This window comes from Mirounga angustirostris, unplaced genomic scaffold (genome assembly GCF_029215605.1).
Source record: "Mirounga angustirostris isolate CCGP_5_RB_7025 unplaced genomic scaffold, mMirAng1.0.hap1 SCAF_6, whole genome shotgun sequence".
Taxonomy (NCBI): Eukaryota; Metazoa; Chordata; class Mammalia; order Carnivora; family Phocidae; genus Mirounga; species Mirounga angustirostris.
The window spans coordinates 106,566,349-106,586,595 of record NW_026991714.1 but is presented as its reverse complement, the minus strand read 5'-3'; the positions used below and the strand labels follow the sequence as shown (position 1 = coordinate 106,586,595).

General features: G+C 45.4%; 2 protein-coding genes across 9 annotated transcripts in view; one reads left to right on the top strand and one right to left on the bottom strand.

The window, feature by feature from the left end:
* RPS24 (ribosomal protein S24) overlaps positions 1-240 on the bottom strand; it is a 159,552-nt gene extending 159,312 nt beyond the window's left edge. For 3 of the 7 annotated variants that reach the window (XM_064594880.1, XM_064594885.1, XM_054508239.2), the window contains exon 1: positions 99-240. In XM_064594880.1, the coding sequence (XP_064450950.1) occupies positions 99-101 (3 nt within the window). In that variant the 5' untranslated portion in view covers positions 102-240. The remainder of the gene's footprint in view (positions 1-98) is intronic. The other 4 variants (XR_010412489.1, XM_064594884.1, XM_064594882.1 and 1 more) reach the window with 2 other exon arrangements.
* Positions 241-2,369: 2,129 nt separating this feature from the next.
* The window catches only part of POLR3A (RNA polymerase III subunit A), a 52,707-nt gene continuing 34,829 nt past the window's right edge, over positions 2,370-20,247 (top strand). For both annotated transcript variants that reach the window (XM_045878191.3, XM_045878190.3), the window contains exons 1-11: positions 2,370-2,550; positions 5,357-5,492; positions 5,744-5,881; positions 6,365-6,536; positions 6,784-6,938; positions 13,858-14,097; positions 14,343-14,505; positions 14,685-14,821; positions 16,298-16,401; positions 17,036-17,177; positions 19,564-19,704. In XM_045878191.3, the coding sequence (XP_045734147.1) occupies positions 2,507-2,550; positions 5,357-5,492; positions 5,744-5,881; positions 6,365-6,536; positions 6,784-6,938; positions 13,858-14,097; positions 14,343-14,505; positions 14,685-14,821; positions 16,298-16,401; positions 17,036-17,177; positions 19,564-19,704 (1,572 nt within the window). In that variant the 5' untranslated portion in view covers positions 2,370-2,506. The remainder of the gene's footprint in view (positions 2,551-5,356; positions 5,493-5,743; positions 5,882-6,364; positions 6,537-6,783; positions 6,939-13,857; positions 14,098-14,342; positions 14,506-14,684; positions 14,822-16,297; positions 16,402-17,035; positions 17,178-19,563; positions 19,705-20,247) is intronic.

The following is a 20,247-nucleotide window of genomic DNA, read 5'->3' as shown; positions in this document are numbered from 1 at the left end:
ACGGGACTTCGGGCCGCCGCAGCACAAACGGCAGGACCCGGGGACGAAGGATGGCTCAGATACGCGCCGGATAACTGCATGGGTCTGGGGAAACTCACCATGATGGCGGCCTAGCTTCAAGCAGCCGGGGAGGAAAAGAGAACCACTCTCCGCCGGCCAATCATATCAATGCGCACGGAAGGCCCCCGAGCGCCGCCGGCGAGGGGGCGTGGCCAGGCCCGCGAGGGCGGCCGCACCAATGCCGGATTGAAAGTGCCTAAGGCCCGCCCCCAGGGAGCTCCCGCGGACTAGATTTACGCGAGCACATGTTCAATTTCGGTTCAGTTCGTTGTCCTGAATATCCCGTGCCTAGAATTATGGTAAACCGAATTACAGTTTAGGAGATCCTGTCCACCAGCCTCCTCATTTTATATCGAGGGAAACTGCAGAAACCCGACTCAAAACCTTTGTTATTTCAACTACACAAAACTGACCGTTTTAGGTTATTGCTAAGTATTGCTTTTTTTTTTTTTTTTGAGTCTTTGGTAATTTTCTGTATGAAAAATAAAAAATTCTTCCTTTGTGTTTTTCTGAAAATCTTAGTCCTTACCCTCACAAATGAGCTTTTATCAGTGTTTGATCCATAAATTTGTTAGTTGCTTAAAGTGACGGGGTCGGGCGCCTGGGTGGCTCAGTCCCTTGAGCGACTGCCTTCAGCTTAGGTCATGATCCCAGGGTCCTGGGATCGAGCCCTGCATCGGGCTTCCTGCTCAGCGGGGAGCCTGCTTCTCCCTCTCCCACTCCCCCTGCTTGTGTTCCCTCTCTCGCTGTGTCTCTCTCTGTCAAATAAATAAAATCTTTAAAAATAAATAAATAAAAAATAAAGTGACGGGGTCATGCAAAAATAAAGAACATACGTGCATGTTCAAAAAAGAGACATTAGGACCTCTAAAGGTCAGTGTGGCAAAGGAGACAAAGGTGCAGGCTTTGAGGATAGCTTTTCTACATTTTTCAGAGTAACAATACTTAACATTCATTGAGTGACTGCTATGTGCCTGTTCATTCTAATTACTTTCACACTCATTTTGCCATTTGACCTCCCCACTAACTCTAAGAAGTAAGGTACTGATTACTTACCCCCTTTACAAGATGGGTAAACTAAGGCACAATGAGGCTAAATAACATTCTCAAGGTCACACAACTTTAGGTGGTGGTACTCAGAGAGGCACTGTAGTTCCAGAACCTTGCTTCTAACCTCTATATGATAAAAGCCACTCGTCGAATCGTGTTAGTATAGTATTGTCTACATTATTCCAAAGGGATTTTAAGTGATTAACTGCTGAAATAAGTAAAGTCTGATTTGCTTTGCTTTTTGTCTGTTACATTTGTGTTTTGCTAATGACGATGCATGGAGTTTGAACAGCATCCCTTCTTAAAACTCAAAGGAGTTGAACCATTTGATTTGGTTCTGTCTAGAGTGTCTCACAAATAGTAAAGAAGTTTCAGGCTCTGTAGCACTAGGTCCTACAGTAGTGTGGTTTCCTTGGTAGTATCATGTGCCGAGATGTCACGCTAGGATCACCTCCCACAGGTTGTCACAGACTGTGGGCAAGCAGTTTATTTCCTCAATACATTAATGATCTTCAATTCTTATTCTCCCCTCATCCTGTTTCCCTTGCTCACCATGACTGACTTTTCGCAGATTTATAGCTTCTGTTTTTGTTATCAATAATATAAGTTTAATTCATTTTTCATTTTTTTTTTTAAGATTTTTGCTTATTTATTGAGAGAGAGAGAGAGAGAGCATGAGAGGGAGGAGCGTCAGAGTCTGGAGAAGCAGATCCCCTGCTGAGCAGGGAGCCCTTTGCGGGACTCCATCCTGGGACTCCAGGATCATGACCTGAGCGGAAGGCAGTCGCTTAACCAACTGAGCCACCCAGGCGCCCCCATTTCTTTTTTAAAGTAACTTTGTAAACTGCATGCATGGCCGTGTTTCTGACCTCTTTATTTCCTTTGGCGGTCTTCCAGTTTGTACCTCTGTTCCCTGAGCAGGTTCATTTTAGTCTTCCCCTTTACTTAAAAAAATCAGAGGGTCTTAATTAAGATGGTATTGATGTTGATAATGACGATTTTCCATTTTACGCAGTTTTTGTCCCTCTGATTGCCTAAACGTTCTGAGGCAAGGCATCGCAATCACTCCGCAGGGGTCACACGACCTGGAGAAACGAACCGCTAAAGGGCTTTTGAAATTACAGAACAGGCCCCGGTGCAGTTTCAAAGAGGTGCCGCAAGATGGCAGTGTAGGGAGAAGGCAGAAAGCGCCCTGTCCGAAGCCCTCTCTTGACTGACAGACGCGCCGGCGAGTAGCGGAAGAGGAAGCGACCACGTGGGGCGCTCTACGGTGGCCGACGGGATGCCGCCGAGGTGTTAGCAACGAGGCGGGAAGCCCCCTCGGGGAGTACGGCGAGCTACGTTTCTCTAGTCTAGCTCCCGGAGTATCGAGGAGGGTACCCCGGCAGCCGTCACCATGGTGAAGGAACAGTTCCGAGAGACGGATGTCGCCAAGAAAATGTAAGGTGGAGAAATGAAGGGCAGGGGGTGCGGCGTCAGGGGTCCCGGGTCTCGAAGAGTCCATTGGAAGGGGAGGGCCAGGAGTCAGCGGAAGGTGTGGGCAAAGATCAGAAGTATCAGGGTAGGTCAAAGAAAATTGGTCAGGCAGAGGGCAGTCCAGCACCTGGGGGACTGCAGGCCGGGGGTGGTCCCTGGCCTTGGGATGTGCCGTGAGCCGTGGCGATGCGCGCACCGTGGACCTACGCACGAGTCCTCCCGAGGTCATACGATGGCCTCTCCCGGCCAATCTTTTTTGCCACTGCAGCGTGGGGAGCAATCTGGGGCGGGGAATGTGTCTAATTCTGGTTTTGCTGCAGAGCATGTAACACGGAGGCAGTGTTTGCTGACTGAAAGGATAGCGTTTCCAGTTAGAAAGCTGTATCACTGGGCGATGTGTAGCAGTCTCAGAAAGGAGGCTGCTCTTCTGGACCTTCTCCTTCAGAGCTTATTTATCAGGCCGTGGCCTCCCCTTAGAGCTTACACGGGAAAAATGAACCAATCATTCTTTTTTTTTTTTTTTTAATTTATTTATTTGAGAGAGAGAGAGAGCACAAGAGGGGGGAGCGGGAGAGGGAGAAGCAGACTCCCCGCCAAGCAGGAAGCCCGATGCGGGACTCGATCCAGGGACTCCAGGATCATGACCTGAGCCGAAGGCAGTCGCTTAACCAACTGAGCCACCCAGGCGCCCGAACCAATCATTCTTTTAACAGACGCTTAACTGAGGAAGGTGTTGTGTGCTAGGCCCAGGCATAAGCCTTAGGGCTAGGACACGAATAAGACCTTACTGCCTCTTCTAGTTGGAGAAGATAGACAAGTCAGTGTTGACTAGGGCAAGGACAAGTGTAGGTATAGTTATTCTCAGAACACCTAATGAGAAAGAGATTCGAGCAGAAGAATGCAGACCAGACAGCCTTTAAGGAGCATACTGGAGGGAGAAAGGGGTGATGAGAAGAAAGCAGGAGATCTGAAGCTGTGTTCCAGAATTATCTTGGCACCTCTGTGCCAAGGAACCTCTGAAGCGTTTTAAGCTGGGGAGTGTCTTGATAAAAGAGTTCTCCTTTTCTGGAAGGTCTCTTGATTCTTGGGGGACAGAATAAGAGGGAGTCCTTGGATGCCACTGCAGGGGTCCAGGCAGGGGATGATGATGTCCTGTGGTAGTGTCATTGGAGAGATGGATTTCAGAGGGGTTTAGGGTGTAAAATTGACAGGAGTAGTAGGAACGAGAGAAGGGAGAAATGAGATTGACACAGAGAATTTCTTGCTTGGGCAGTTGTTTGGATGGTTGCCATTCATGGGGAACAAGTGTCTTACTTGGAGGAATCCTTGCAGGTGATCTCTCCATATTCACCCCGGCCCCTCCTGCCCACCCCAAACCCCACCCATATTCAGATGTAATCTGTTCTCACAAAGCAGCCCAAGAGAGCCTGTTAAGATGCAAATTAGATTTCTGACTCTTCAGTTTAAAACCTTCCAGCCGCTTTTTATTGCACTAACATGTAAATTCTATACCAATGTTCCCAAGCCCAGCATGACCTGACCCCATACGCCACACTGGCTTCATCTTGTACCATTAGCTTTCTGCACTCTATTATACTGACTTGGTTGGTTTGGTTCTTGAATGCCAAGCTTGTGCTGGCTCTGGGACCCTTGCCCTAATGATTCTCTATTTCAAATGCCGCATCTCCATCCCGTCTTAAAGCTGGCACCCTCTTACTCAGAATTCAGTTTCAGTGTCAGTTTTACACAGGGGCTTTCTGACCCCACAACGTAGTTTCCTCAGACTCTCTACCACTTCATCTCATTTTCATTCTCTGTATCTGTTCACTTTTGTGTATGTATTTGCTTACTGTCTGTCTTGCCCACCCTGAACTGTGAGCTCCATGTTGGCAGGGACCTTGTCTGTCTCATCTAATCTGTATCCGCAGCTCCTCAAGATGGTGCCTGGCACACAGTAAGTCCCCAGTTTGCTGGTCAGATGATTGAAGGAGCAGATTTGGGGACGAAAGTGTCGGGTTCTGTTTTGGATGTGTCCAGTTTCAGGTTCCTGTGCAGTTGCGCGGAACAGGTGTCTAGACGGCCTCCCGCGGAGTAGCAGTAGCTGGTCTAAAGATGGGGATTACATGGACGTTAACATATACCTGAGTGACACAATCACTCAGGAGGGATGCCTAGAATGAAAAGAAGGGGTTGAGGGTCGTAACCCTGGGTGAGGAGAGATCAGAATATTTAAGGGATGGAGTAGAAGAAGCAACCACAAAAGAAGGAACAGATGGCACGGGGACACACAGAGAGTATGTGGTGTCCCCAAGGCTGTAAGAGGAAAATATTTCAGGATAAGGGGGAAGGCGGAGTTAACATCCAGCACTGCAGAGCGGTAAGATGAGCACATTCTTACCAGGATTTAGCAAGCAGGTGGGCTCGGTGACCTTGATGAACACCATTCATTTGATAGTAAGAATGGAAATGATTTCAGGGGGATGAAGGAGTGTTTACCAAGGAAAAATGGGAGAGACTTGAATATATTTAATAATGGAGCAGAGCCTGTAAACAGTTGGAAGAGTAAGGTTGGTTATGATGGGTCACTGCAATCACCATTTTTGGTAAGTGGTTTTGACATAATTGTTCCCGTTTGTTGTTGTTGTTATTTTTAATTAAGCAAGCTCTATGCCCAACGTGGGGTTTGAACTCACAACCCCGAAATCAAGAGTCATATGCTCTACTGATGGAGCCAACCAGGCGCCCCAGCTCCCGTTTCTTTTTATTCCAGAAGCCACATCTGTTTTGGAATGAAGTCCCCTGAGGAGATGCGCCAGCAGGCCCACATCCAGGTTGTGAGTAAGAACCTGTACAGCCAGGACAACAACCATGCTCCCTTGCTGTATGGTGTGCTTGACCATAGGATGGTAAGTCCCCACCCCCTCCCAGCTCATGTGGCTTGACATGCTGATGAAACTGATGACTTGCCAGGTTGGAAGAAGCAAGAGCTTCTTTCCATCTCCCTTATGCCTCCTGCACCATCTCAGGGACTCCAGCCTTTGGTCAATGGGATGTGAATACTCTGCACCTTCTCAGGTGATTCTGACTCAGAGTCACCCGGTCCCACTTTCCCGTCCAGTGGTCTCCCATTAATAATTGGGTGTGCTTTTATCCAAAGGGTACAAGTGAGAAGGACCGTCCTTGCGAAACCTGTGGGAAAAACTTGGCTGACTGTCTGGGCCACTACGGCTACATTGACTTGGAGTTGCCATGCTTTCACGTGGGCTACTTCAGAGCAGTTATCGGCATCTTACAGGTAGGCGCAGACGTGTTCGTTTTCAAGGCATAAACTTAGGAATTACTGCTCAGGGACATTGGAGTGAGCTTAGGAATTGGGAGTAGTTGGGGATACATCTAGGGAGAATTTTTACATTACACACGTAATATTGCATCTTGCAGTAAGTTAAACCGCGTAAGGATTCTTTATTCTTTCATTTTTCTTGAGTAGGTGGTAGGTAGACGCTATGAAAAATAACAGTAAATCCAGCAGTACAAAACAGCACAAAGTTAAAAAATCAGTCAGCAAAAATCCTACCAGCCAGCTATGACTACAGCTAGCATTCTGGTGAACATCAGCCACCTCTCTGTGCGTATCTCTGGGCATGTCACTCAGTTTCCATGTCCTGGGCAAGAGGTAGGGGTAGGGGTGATTTTTTTTTTTTTTTTTTTTTAGGTAGGGGTGACATTTTTAAAAGGCTTTTTCATCTCTCATCCTTTTATCTGTTTTAATTTTTAAAAGATGATCTGTAAAACCTGCTGCCACATCATGCTGTCCCAGGAGGAGAAGAAGCAGTTTCTGGATTATCTGAAGAGGCCTGGCCTGACCTACCTCCAGAAACGTGGACTGAAGAAGAAAATCTCTGATAAGTGCCGAAAGAAGAACATCTGCCATTACTGTGGCGCTTTTAATGGTGAGCAGGACGCGTAAAAGGCTTAGTAAAGCCCTTTGCATTCACTTTGGTCCATTTAGCTTATTAGTTTCATGCAGTGTTGGGAAGTCAGGTTTTTTTCTTGCAAATGAGGCTTTAGAGCCTAGCAACTGCTGCCCTGTTGGCAAATGCATTTTCAGCGACCTCATTAACCAGACTACAATCTCAGGGCAGCCTGACCCAAGTACCTCATTAGTCCAATCTTGGTAAATAAATTCACTCCTAACAGGTACCGTAAAGAAATGTGGATTACTGAAGATAATTCATGAGAAGTACAAGACCAACAAAAAAGTGGTGGATCCTATCGTATCAAATTTCCTTCAGTCTTTTGAAACAGCCATCGAGCATAACAAAGAAGTAGAACCACTGTTGGGAAGGGCACAGGTGAGCCTGAAAACACATGTCTGCTCTCTGCCTACCTCCCCCTGCATCCCACACACCCATTCTCACCCGCTCCCTCTCTCTGATGAACACCTCTTTCAAGATGAGAAGTCCGATTAAGTTAGATCTCTAGGAATACTTCATGACAAGTGCTTATGTTACACGGTGTTTAATGTAGACTGGCCTTATAACTAATGTAGTTTTTTTTAAGATTTTTTTTTTTAAATTTATTTATTTGACAGAGAGATAGCACAGGTAGGTAGAGCGGCAGGCAGAGGGAAAGGGAGAAGCAGGCTCTCTGCTGAGCAGGGAGCCCGATGCGGGGCTCGATCCCAGGACACTGGGATCATGACCTGAGGCGAAGGCAGCCGCTTAACCAACTGAACCACCCAGGCGCCCCTAACGCACGCATTTTTAATTGTATAGGTAACGTGTTTTATCATAAGAGATTGTGGCTATATAGATCATAAATTGAGAGATGCTGTTTCTCATATGGGTACTGAGATCTAAGAAATTGTAGGTGACTCCCGTTACTTTACTTGGCACAAACTTAACTAGTAGGGTTTTGTGAGGTACCCTGTTCTGCCTTGCTCTGATTTCGATTAGTATTTAATTCCCACAGTACAGTCTAGAATTGGTAGTATACGAGACTAACAAATGAGTTGAATGGTTCCTGAGTACCAAGTTCTATCAGACTTACGGGAGCATCAGGAACTGCAAGACGGTGGGTCTGCTGTCACTGGTCCCACAGTTTAGATGTGTCACAAGCAGTTAGTCTATGAAAAGATAACTGATATCCTAGGGCAGAGTGTTGACCATCATACGAGTGGCAGAGACAGGAAGCTCAGCGGGAAATCGGGAGGAAGATGTCACTTTGGACCTGGTTAGGGAAGACTGAGGAAAGATGTGGTGGGATCTGGGTGAGTCACATTTACAGAGTGAAGGGCAGTGAGCTCAGCATGTCCAGGCGACAGTGTGTAGGCTGTTTCTGAAGCTGAGGCTCTGAAAGACCAGCGAGTGCTAATAAAAGCACCCTGCCTTCAGCAGCTGCTGTTAGGGATGGGCACTGTCCAAGCTCTTCACATGGATTGCCCCCTGTGTAATCTTCAGTAGTGCTTGAGACAGCCTTGCCTGAGATGATCCAGAAGACTATAGCCAAGGGAACTAGAGTGTTGGAGCCCAGACAAGTGAGAGCTTAGTGTAGAGTGCAGCCTGCTCTGGGAATGTGGAGCCAGGGAAGGTGTTGAGCAGGAAAGTTCATGGTGAATAAATGACGAAATCGCAGAAGAGCCTGACTGCTCTCCTAGAGAACCCATTACCAGAGCGAAAAGACAGGCCATGGGCTGGGAGAAAGCAGTCAACATTCGTGTATCTGACAAAGGACTCTCATATCCAGAATATAGGAAACAGTCCTTCAAAATCAGTAAGAAAAATATGATCCTGATTTTAAGCAGTGGGAGCAAAACTTGAATTAGCACTTCACAAAAGGATATATTCATGTGGCTAATAAATAAGTGAAAAATTGCTCAATGTTACTAGTCATCAGGAAAATGCTATTTAAAACTATACACACACACCCCTAGAAAAATTAAAATGTAAAAAAACTGAAAACCATGTGCTGGCAAAGATGTGAAGCGACTGGCACTCCTACGTTGACAGTGGCAGTGTGGAAGGTTATCACCACTCTGAACAATTGTTTGACGATTTCCTATGCTCACCATACTTCCTAGCAGGTTTACTCTTTAGTACATACCCAAGAGAAATGAGTGCCTGTGTCCACAGAAATATTTGTACAAGAATGTTTGTCGCAGCTTTATTAATAAAAGCCACAATTGGAAACAGTCCAGATGATTGTGAACAGGAGAATAAACAAAATTGTCACAGATCCACACGATGGAATACTATCCTGCGTGAAAAGTGAACTCCTGACACACACAACCTGGCCAAATGTCAGAATCCTGCTGAGAACAAGGAACTCTGTACAGGAGGGTACATAGTGTATAATTCCATGTAGATAAGTCCAAGAACAGGCCTGACTGATCTTTGCTGACAGATGTGAGGAGAGCAGTTACCCCTGGGGTGAGGGCTTGGTACTGACTGAAAAGAAGTATCAGGATCCTTTTATGGACAGATGAAAATATTCTATATTTTGATCTGAACACTAGTGTGTGTGGTGTATATGTGTAAAAATGTGTCAATCTCTTTAGGATTTGTACAATTTAATATATGTAAGTTCTGTCTTGATGGGGGGGGGGGGGGCGCGTTACAAGGAAAACAGACCCTGAGCCTAGGTGGCAATAAAGGAGCCAGAGACCAGAGTCACTGGTGCGGTAAGAAGGGCAGCAGTTGATGACCAACCACCAGGGAGATGTGTGGGAGAGGGAGCCGTCAGAGGGGATTGAGCATGTGCACAGACCTCTGGAAAATGAAAGTGATCCTGGAAATGGGGAGACGGTGTCAGCGATTGATTCAAGCAGAAGTGTCTTCAAGGCAGTTAGGACGAAGCTACTGCAGAGGAAGTGAGGGTGTGAGCTAAAGAAGGTGACCTTGCCCTTGTACAGCTGTGAGAGAGGCACTTTGCAGGCTCGTGACTGTGCAGAAAGCAGTCAGAAGCCTGGGGAGCAGCCTCAGTCTGTGAGGTTGAGAGGTGTCTGGGCTTTCTTGGGGGCCGCCTTACTTGCCATCCCCCTGCATGCCCTCTGCTGCTCCTGGATCAGCCTCCCTGGCACCACACCACTACTTACCACGGCCAGCTCCCTGCCCGGGACCGGCAGCCACTGTCCCTGCTCCACACACTGTCGACAGTAGCGCAGTACTTCCGTATGGCCTGGGAGGCATCTTGTTTGGGCAGAGTCTCCTGAATGACTCGGATCTACAGGTAACCCCCTCCCGTTTAAGTCACTAGTCTAGAGCGTCCAGCTTGGCGCTCAGGCCATGCCCCAATGCCACCACCACCCTGTGTACCCCACCCCACTCTGCCCAGATTGACACCCTAGAGGTGGTTTAGGGTAGTGAGGATCTTTGACTTTGGGGTCAGATGGGAGATTAGAGCCCATTTCTGCTGCTTATTTGTTCTGTGACTTTAGACACTTGACCCAACCTGGGCTTGAGTTTCCTCAGCTGTCAACAGGGATTACAGGAGTATCTGCTTTAAGGCTGTTGTAAGGATTAAGAGATGAATTCCAGGTAAAGCGCTTAGCCCAGTGCCTGGTGCAGAGCAAGCACGTAGAGCATATTACCCAGTTGCTGTACCTAGCACTGCTACTGACATTATCGTGATACTAATGACAGGATGGGGGTGCCTGGGTGGCTCAGTCAGTTAAGCGTCTGACTCTGGATTTTGGCTCAGGTCATGATGTCAGGGTTGTGAGATCAAGCCCCGTGTCAGGCTCTACGCTGGGCTTGGAGCCTGCTTAAGATTCTCACTCTTTCCCTTTCTTAAAAAAAAAAAAGCTTTAATAATGACAGGAGTGCCTGGCTGCCTTAGTCAGAAGAGTGTGGGACTCTTGATCTTGGGGTCATGAGCTCAACCCCATGTTGGGTGTAGAGATTACTTAAATAACCTTTAAAAATAAATGAAAACAAACTTCTCTAGTGCAACTGTATGATTTAATTTACAACAAAATTATAAAGAAAATAAGTAATAACAGTCATGGTAAAGACAGGTGAGGCTTCCTCCCCTCTCCACGTGTATGCTGGGACTCTGTCCCTTTGGCTTACTGACTGTGCTCCCTCCCCCTCCTCACCAGACGCCCCCTTGCCTTAGCTTCTTCCCTGCAGCCTCTGCTCTTCCCACCCTTTGATCTCACCCTTTTCTCAACCGCATGTCCATTGTCTGTGCCTCATGTAACACCTGTGTTCCATCTTGTATTTCTGTTGGTTTCTCCTTAAGTGTGCTCTGTAACAAGATCCATTTTTCTGAGGTCCTGTTTGAGGACTTTACAGTGCTTGGAGCAGTGGCAGGGCCTCCAAAGTTGTCAGAGACCATCAACTTATCCTGGTTCTTATACCAGCTGTGAAAGGAGGGAGGGGGCGAAACAGGAATTCACCATTGCCTGATTCCGAATGGCCCTTCCTCAGAGAGGGCCCCTTAGTCACCTAAGTGAACAAAGCATCAGTGAGTCCTTTTTACCTTTTGTGGAGAGGGCTATCGTGCAGACAGGTGGGTGTATTGCCCTGAAGCTCATTAAACTCAGGGTGGTCCACATCCTGACATGCTTACCTACCCGTTTAATTTCCAGGAGTGTGGAACCTCATGTGCCTTTATGGGCAGCATAGCATCCTTGAGTTAGAGGAAACCTTAGAGCAGTGGTTCTTGACCTTTTCTGGGTCACAGCCCTCTTTAGGAATTAAACAAAAACTCTGGACTCTATCTCCAGAAGACTAGTGTATATCCACTCCCTGTTTTAATGCAAATCCAGGAGTTGGTGGACCTGCAGATAAGAGTCTCTCCATAGAGGGGCGCCTGGGTGGCTCAGTCGGTTGGGTGTCCAGCTCCTGATCTCAGCTCAGGTCTCAATCTCAGGGTCTTGAGTTCCAGCCCTGCATTGGGATCCACACTGGGGGTAGAGCCTGCTTTAAAAAAAAAGGGGGGGGGAAGAATCTTTCCATAGATAGCATCAGTATTGCCTCCCCACCAGGTAGAAATGCCTTCCATAGCGACCCCAGCAGATTGAGTGGCAGGCTAAGCTTCTCTGTGGCACCTAGGGCAGTCCACGCTCCACCAGGGAACCCTGGCTGTTTAGATATTGTGCCTTGGACCCAACAGCCCTTCTTTCTGTCTCTCCAGCGGTCCCTGACTTCCATTTCCTAGTACATAACAATAATCAGGGCTCTCTTCCCCGTGCCCTTTGGGAGGCAAGTGTTATGTCATTCTGGAGTAACGGCTCTGGCCAGGAACTGGTCTCCAGACTCTTGTCAGTCCTCCTGCCCTCCTCCAACAGCCTTCAGTTCTGTGATGTTCTTGTCTAGCACTGACCCTGGTACTGCAAGGGACATCTGGCCTTCATCCTGTTCCTAGAACTCTTAGTTAGATATCCTCCGACTGCCTCAGGTGGCCGTGAGGTGCACGTTACTGGGAGGCAGGGAAGCTGAGGAAGGGAATTCTGCGGGCAGGGACCCGGACTGCAAAACTTCAAGCAGGATTCCTTCTTTCTCCCCAAGTCCACTGCCTTCTCCAGGGCAAGCCCACAGAAATGTCCTCTTGTGACAGTGTCCTAAGGGCAGTGGATTTTCAAACATTTCTTCTTAACTTTGTTTCCCTGTCTCATTAAGTTACGCATAGCAAGTTCTGCTTGTAACACATATTCTTTGTCACACAGTATTTAATCCCAAGAAAATGTAATTTTCAGCAACAAGACACAAGCTGACCATTCTTACCTTTGATCTTTGAGTTTCTCTGATCATGCGTGTAGTTCTTATGAGGAAGTTGTTATAGCATAGCACTTCTATAAAATGAAGTTGATACAAAGGCAATATAGGGCACCTGGGTGGCTCAGTCAGTTAAGTGTCTGCCTTCAACTCAGGTTATGATCCCAGGGTCCTGGAAAGGAGCCCCTCTTCTGGCCTCCTGCTCAGTGGGGAGTCTCCTTCTCCCTCTCCCCTCCCGCCGCTCATGCTCTCACTCTCTCTCAAATAAATGAAAAATAAAATCTTAAAAAAAAAAATAGGAAGGCGGGCGCCTGGGTAACTCAGTCGGTTGGGCGTCTGCCTTCGGCTCAGGTCATGATCCTGGAGTCCCTGGATCGAGTCCCTTATCGGGCTCCCTGCTTAGCGGGGAGTCGTCTTCTCCCTCTGCCCCTCACCCTGCTCGTGTTCTCTCTTTCTCACTCTCTCTGTCTCTCTCTCAAATAAATAAAATCTTCAAAAAAAATACAAAGGCGATGTAAGTTCACTGCAGAAAATTTATTTTTTAATGCTTTTTTTTTTTAGATTTTATTTATTTTTTAAGATTTTATTTATTTATTTGAGAGAGGATGAGATAGAGAGCATGAGAGGGGGGAGGGTCAGAGGGAGAAGCAGACTCCCTGCTGAGCAGGGAGCCCGATGCAGGACTTGATCCTGGGACTCCAGGATCATGACCTGAGCCGAAGGCAGTCGCTTAACCAATTGAGCCACCCAGGCGCCCCAAGATTTTATTTATTTATTTGACAGAGAGCACACAAGCAGGGGGAGCGGGACGGAGAGGGAGAAGCAGGCTCCCTGCTGAGCAGGGTCAATTTAGGTCAATTTAGCAGGGAGCCTGATGCAGGACTCAATCCCAGGACCCTGGAATCATGACCTGAGCCAAAGGCAGACGCTTAACTGACTGAGCCATCCCGGCGCCCCACTGCAGAAAATTTAAATGTAAACAAAGAAGCAAGAAGATTATAATTCCACTCACCTGCAGACAGTACTATTAACAGCTTGCTAAACATCCATTTCCTCTTTTCTGTACAGATGTACATTTTCCCCTGAAATGAGATCATAACATTCACACGCTTCTTTCATTTACCAATATTTTATGAACAGCTTTCATGGCAATAGCTACATTTCTGTAGTGTTTTTTTTTTATGGCTTCATGGTTGCTTATGTATGGATATACTATGATTTTATCTAGCCAGCAACCTATCAGGTTATTTCCAACTCTTCACTGTTAACAGCTTTAGGGAACATCCCTGTAGCTGAATCTTTGTGTTGATTTCTAAAGTCATTCCCTTTGGAATAATTAGAAGTGGAATTACTGGCTTAAATAATTGGAATAAAAGGCATGTATGTGTTTAGGGCTCTGCCACCGTAGCATGTTACCAACAGAAATTTCTTTCAGTGCGTATAGTTAACTCTGAGTTAAGTGGTGAATGGGGTAGAGAGCATGGAGAAGTAAACTTGCCCAAACTGTGGAAAGTTAACGTGTCTCTCCATTCTTTTTTCCTCCTCTCTATAGGAAAACTTGAATCCCTTAGTAGTTCTGAATTTATTCAAACGAATCCCAGCTGAAGATGTCCCTCTACTTCTAATGAACCCAGAAGCTGGAAAGCCCTCTGATTTGATTCTCACACGACTTTTAGTGCCCCCTTTGTGTATCAGACCCTCCGTCGTGAGCGATTTGAAGTCTGGCACCAATGAAGATGATCTGACGATGAAATTGACAGAAATCATTTTCCTAAATGACGTCATTAAAAAGGTCAGTACAACGTTCTGCGTTGAGCACTGGATGATATACGCAAACAATGAATCATGGAATACTACATGAAAAACTAATGATGTAATGTATGGTGATTAACATAACATAATGAAAAAAAATGAAAAAAAAAAAAAGTCGGTACTTCCAAGCACTAGATTTAGGAGCGTTATCTATTGCAAACACTTCTCATCAAGAAAGTCAGGTTGACCCAGGATCATGTTTTCTCATTCTCTGCTCATTTTTAGCATCGGATATCAGGAGCAAAGACCCAGATGATCATGGAAGACTGGGATTTCTTGCAACTACAGTGTGCCCTCTACATTAACAGCGAGCTCTCAGGCATTCCCCTCAACATGGCACCCAAGAAATGGACAAGAGGTTTCGTCCAGCGCCTAAAGGGAAAACAGGGTATGTTTCCAACAAAATGTGCAGGAGACAGTCTACTGCCTTTGTTACCTTTTTCTGGAGTGTATGTCCAGCTTATCTAATTAGCAATCACAGACTTCCCTAGTTCTCTGTGGTCATACTATTCCAAAGCAGCATACGTTTGTTCCATGGAGACCTATGACGTGTTTTTGTTGATTTAGGTCGATTTAGAGGCAATCTCTCAGGAAAGAGAGTGGATTTTTCTGGCAGAACAGTCATCTCACCTGACCCCAATCTCAGGATCGATGAGGTAGCTGTGCCCGTTCATGTGGCCAAAATTCTTACTTTTCCTGAGAAGGTAAGTTCCATTCAGCCACTCAATTCTGTGTTTGTCTTTTATTTTGAGATTCCAAACAATAGACAGTTGGAAAATCCCGGGTAATGCACACAACCCACAGTTTGGTGTGTGTGTTATCTTCCGGTTTCATACATCTACCACCGCGTATAACATCTGCCACCGTGCAAGCACAGATGTGTCTGGCTGTGTGTGTATACGCTCAGAGATACGTTAGACATAAGCTGCTGCAACTGGTTTTTCCAAGTAGTATGGTCTTTGACCTCTTAGTTCCATCTTACCTCTTTTTTTTTTTTTTTAAAGGTTGTATTTATTTATTTGAGAGGGAGAGGGAGCACAACAGGGGGAGCAGCAGGCAGAGGGAGAAGCAGGCTCCCGGCTGAGCAGGGAGCCCAATGCAGGACTCGATCCCAGGACCCTGGGATCATGACCTGAGCCAAAGTCAAATGCTTAACGACTGAGCCACCCAGGCGCCCCTACCTCATATTTTTAAAGTAACTAAATGATAAGCACCACACCCAGTTAATTTCCATGGGATGGATTATTATTTTTAAGACTTTATAATCACTGAGTCAAATACTTTGAATATATATATATTTTTTAAAGATTTCATTTATTTATTTGACTGAGAGAGACACAGCGAGAGAGGGAACAGAAGCAGGGGGAGTGGAAGAGGGAGAAGCAGGCCTCCCGCTGAGCAGGGAGCCCGATGCAGGGCCCGATCTCAGAATCCCAGGATCATGACCCAAGCCGAAGGCAGACGCCCAACAACTGAGCCACCCAGGCGCCCCTGCTTTGAATATTTTGAGGCTATTGATGCATAGTCAGAAAGGCTGCACCACTTTGCACTTAACTCACACTCATCATGAGTATAAAATGGAATATATAGTAACTGAGGTATAGAAAACTGTAAGTCCTGATAATAGGAGGATATGGGCTTTGGCTTTGCTTTTAAGATTCATAATTAGATCGTGGAAGCTTTTGGTAAAGCTTGTGTAAAGTAGCCTTAGATATTTTATGTATCTGATTCAGTTTCCTTCTTTGAGATGGGGTTCCACAAGACTGTTGTCTGAGAGGTTGCAGGACATGACAGTGCAGAGCATGGCCTAGTGGTGCTGGAGTCACAGTTTTTAAACCTCAGGAGCCCATGGTAAATCATTGCTAGTGAGGTTGCCAACTGTTCTTAGGATCACAGGATGTGGCAGAAGGTCCCTACAGCTCAGTCCAGCCCACTCATTTCACTAATAGGGAAACCAAAGGCCAGTAAAGGACTTGGCCATTTCACCCTGCCAGTGGTGAGTTCAGATTGGAACCTGGGCTCCTGTGCCAGTCCGCTGTTGTCATTAAACTCAAGACCCAAGGCAGCAGGATGCTGCCTTTCTTTCTCCTGGAATCACCCAAGGAAAGTAAAGATTGAGACACAACTCAGCGGACAGAAACCTGACGGTAATCCTTGTGTCTTTTATTGTGGTTGTGCAGGTGAACAAAGCAAACATCAATTTTTTGAGGAAACTGGTTCGAAATGGCCCTGAAGTTCACCCAGGAGCCAATTTCATTCAGCAGAGACACACACAGATGAAAAGGTAATGCTGGCCCAATCTAGCCATATGTAACAACGTTCTCACACCCAAGGTCGCCATACTCAGCCACAGAATACAGTCCAAAATACAACATTTGTGACATTTTAGCATGTGAAAAATACTGTTTAAATTTTAGTGAGCACGGGTTCATCATTTGCTGTGTTTGTGCATTGAATATACACAAAATGTCCATTTGTTCTCTAGCATATATTGTTGGTCTGGGTAGACAGAACATATGGAGTTAGGAAAGCCAGTCATTTTCTGTGCACACGGGCTCTGTGGGGTTACTTACTGTATTTACAGCCTTGTTTTGCCCACTCAGGCTTTCCACTAATCACTGGTGCCTTTTGATCTCCTGGGATAAACGTAAGATAAAAAACATATTAGCAGGGTGCTGTGGGAGAAGCCGACTTATTCCTGCATTTCTGTGATTCTAAGACATAACTTTTTTCATATTTTAACATTTATGAAATGAAGATATACTGACAGTGTGTCATAGTTTAACTGACGGGCTTGTGAAGGCACCTTCGATTCAGGGCAATGTGATCATTTTTGAGACTGATTCCTGATGTGAAGAGGGAGCAACTTGGTGAGGAGGCTTTACTCTCATAGATCACGTTTCTTACCATACACTTAGGTTTTTGAAGTATGGAAATAGGGAAAAGATGGCCCAGGAGCTCAAGTACGGGGACATCGTGGAGAGACACCTCATAGATGGAGATGTGGTGCTGTTCAACCGGCAGCCGTCGCTGCACAAACTGAGCATTATGGCGCATCTGGTGAGCGTGACATTTCTGTTTTTAGCTTCTGTTGGGTCGGAATTGGCTGGATGTGCGATGCAAAATTCCGGACCCCTAAAATTCGATTGCCAGTAATCTCAAATTTTTGTGACCTTCTGATTTTTCTCTACTCTCACTTTTTAGTTTGAGTGAAACTTTTACGTTTCAGGCTTCCCTTCAGTATTTTTCGTATTGATAAAATCCACACACAACAGTGAAACAGAAAGGAACTAATTGAAAACTAGTGTGAAAGTGACTAGCACGATTCCACTTGCAAACAAAATATATACATATATGTGTGTGCGCAGACTTACGTAAAATAGATATGGCAGAAAGGAGATTTCAGGTTTCACTTAGCATATTAACTATGGAACTAAAATGCTTAGGAGATTTTTCGTCGCAGTGGCCCTCCAACGAAGACCTTCAAGCATATTTTCTTCGGTGATTTAGTTTTGCAACAGCAGCAGTTCCTTTTTCTGGAGATTTAAAATGGAAATTAGATGCAACTTTAATTCGCTCAATATTCATAAATTCTCCTTCTCCAAAGCCTTTAAATCCATGAGCATTTGCAAACAGTGTTTAAACAGGCTCTTCGGGTAGTGTCTTTCTAGATTTAGTTTTTCACTTCACGAACATGTTTCCTCAATCTTTTTACTTAAGTCTGGAAATATCAAAGAAACAGTTTATGATTATGGGGGTTATGATTATGGGGATCTAGGGAGAGGACAAAAGCCTTCCTTTCCCAGAAACTTTTTCTTGGCTTTGGGGCATTCTCAAAATAAAAATGTTTTTGTTTGAAAAATTTCAAATATATACAAAAGTGGAAAGAATCCTATGAAGAACTCCTATATTCTCATTCTGTTTTTAATAATTTTCAAGATTTTGCCACTCCTGTTTTCTCTCCCTTTTTCCTTTGATGGCCCCAGATGCCATGTCTTCTCTCCATGTGTATTCAGTTTACTTCTGTAAGACACACATAACCACAGTGCCATACCACACTACACAAAATGAACACTCACTCCTTGGTATTGTCCGGCACCCAGTCCATGCTCACATTTCCCCAAGCATCTCAACAATCTTTTCACAGCTAGTTTGTCCAAATCTGGATGTCAAGTCTGCACGTGACATTTGGTTGATAACATGTCTTCAGTTTCTCTTGATCTAGAACAACTGCCCCCCCTTTTTCTTTTTTTTTTTTTTATTTTAGTTATTTATTTGACAGAGAGAGAGTGAGAGGGAAAACAAGCAGGGGGAGTGGGAGAGGGAGAAGCAGGCTTCCCGCGGAGCAGAGAGCCTGATGCGGGGCTCGATCCCAGGACCCTGGGATCATGACCTGAGCGGAAGGCAGACGCTTAACGATTGAGCCTCCCAGGCACCCCCCCCTTTTAATTTCACTGTTGGTGAAAAAGCCAGGTCATTTGTCCTGAAGAAATGTCCCGTGTTCTCTTTATGTATACGCATGGCATTAAGAGTTTCTTCATTCTTCCTTTTATTCCTATAAACTGGCCAGTAGCTCTCAAGGCAGGGTCAGATTCATGTTCAACTTCTGGCAAGAGTAACTCCTAGGTGGTGCTGGCTACTTCCTCTTACCTTATTTCAGAAGGCATGTGTTGTCTGGCTGCCCCACTCTTAGTTATGCTGAGAAGGTTAGGGCATCAGATACTTGAGCCTGGCGCCTCCCTTGAAAGTTTTCTTATCGACCCTTTTTCTAAAGGTTTCCTCCAATTATGATTATTGCCAACATTATTTCATGGGGGCTACAAAATGGAGATTTTCTAATCTGTCATTCCTTTCACATTTCATACCCACCATTTGTATAATGAAGAATTTTGTCTTACTAACTAGGGTTATTTATTACCCAAAAATATAATTCCTGAAGGAAAGGCAGCATATAAATGCCTGATTCTTTTTCCTTTTTTATCAGTTTGGGGAGGAGAAAGTTGGCATTCAATTTCTTCCAACTACGTTGGTTTGGGTTTTGTGTGTGGTCTTGCTTTCCCCTTTTTTCAGTGTCATTATAAACTCATGGGCTTTTATTTAGTGTGTTTTAATCAGTTTCTGCCATGAATCTGTTTGATATCAAACTATGACATCATTGGCCAGGGGAGCCCTTTCTTGTGGCTCTTAGGTTGGTATTTGCCTTGTGTTAAACTCACTGTATTGTTTTGATCTCATAAAGCTACTTGAATAAGTCCACAAGTGACATATTATCACTTGACAGAACATACTAGAAATTTATTTTCTTAAAGTATCCAGTTCTCCAGGAAACCATTTATTAATGTTTTGAAACCATGAGGTTTTTGGGTAAATGACTAAGTCCCTCTCCTATTTTGTTTTGTATGTGTCTGTGTTTGTGTGTGTGTGTGTGTGTGTATGTATTCCACAGGCCAAGGTCAAGCCGCACCGGACCTTCAGATTTAACGAGTGTGTCTGTACGCCCTACAACGCAGATTTCGATGGCGATGAGATGAATCTTCATCTTCCTCAAACGGAGGAAGCTAAAGCAGAGGCCCTTGTTCTGATGGGGGTATGTAGGGTGGCAGCCCCACCGCTCCCCGAACAGCCTGAAAGGAGGGGAAGGGCAGCGGGTCCTGTTTGAAAGCACCTTATAGTATGTAAGGGAGTGTCTGTGACAGGTGGGGAGTTGAGGGGAGTATCTTCTGGCCTATAACGTGCATCTCTAAGGGAAAGTACCTATTCGAGCACCAGCTATGAAAAGATAAGACAGGTGTGTAGCCCTAGATCCTTTAGTTTACATTTTACTGTTAGGCTTTATCACATATCAGTCCCTCTATTCTTCCTTCTGTCTATCCATAATCCATCTTATATCTGGCAGCATTTAACAGTAAGTGGCAGACATTTAGTATACTCCCTAAATAACTGAGTCTGCATACAGTTAGATTTAAATGGTTTATTTTTTTTCTTACTTTTCATTTTTAAGGTGAAGTGTACCATTCTATTTATGCATTGGCAAGTGCATAGAGCTGTGTATATCAAACTCTTGTCAAGACAGAGAGCATTACTATAACCCCCCAAAATTTCCTCTTGTGCCTTTCCATTATAACTCACC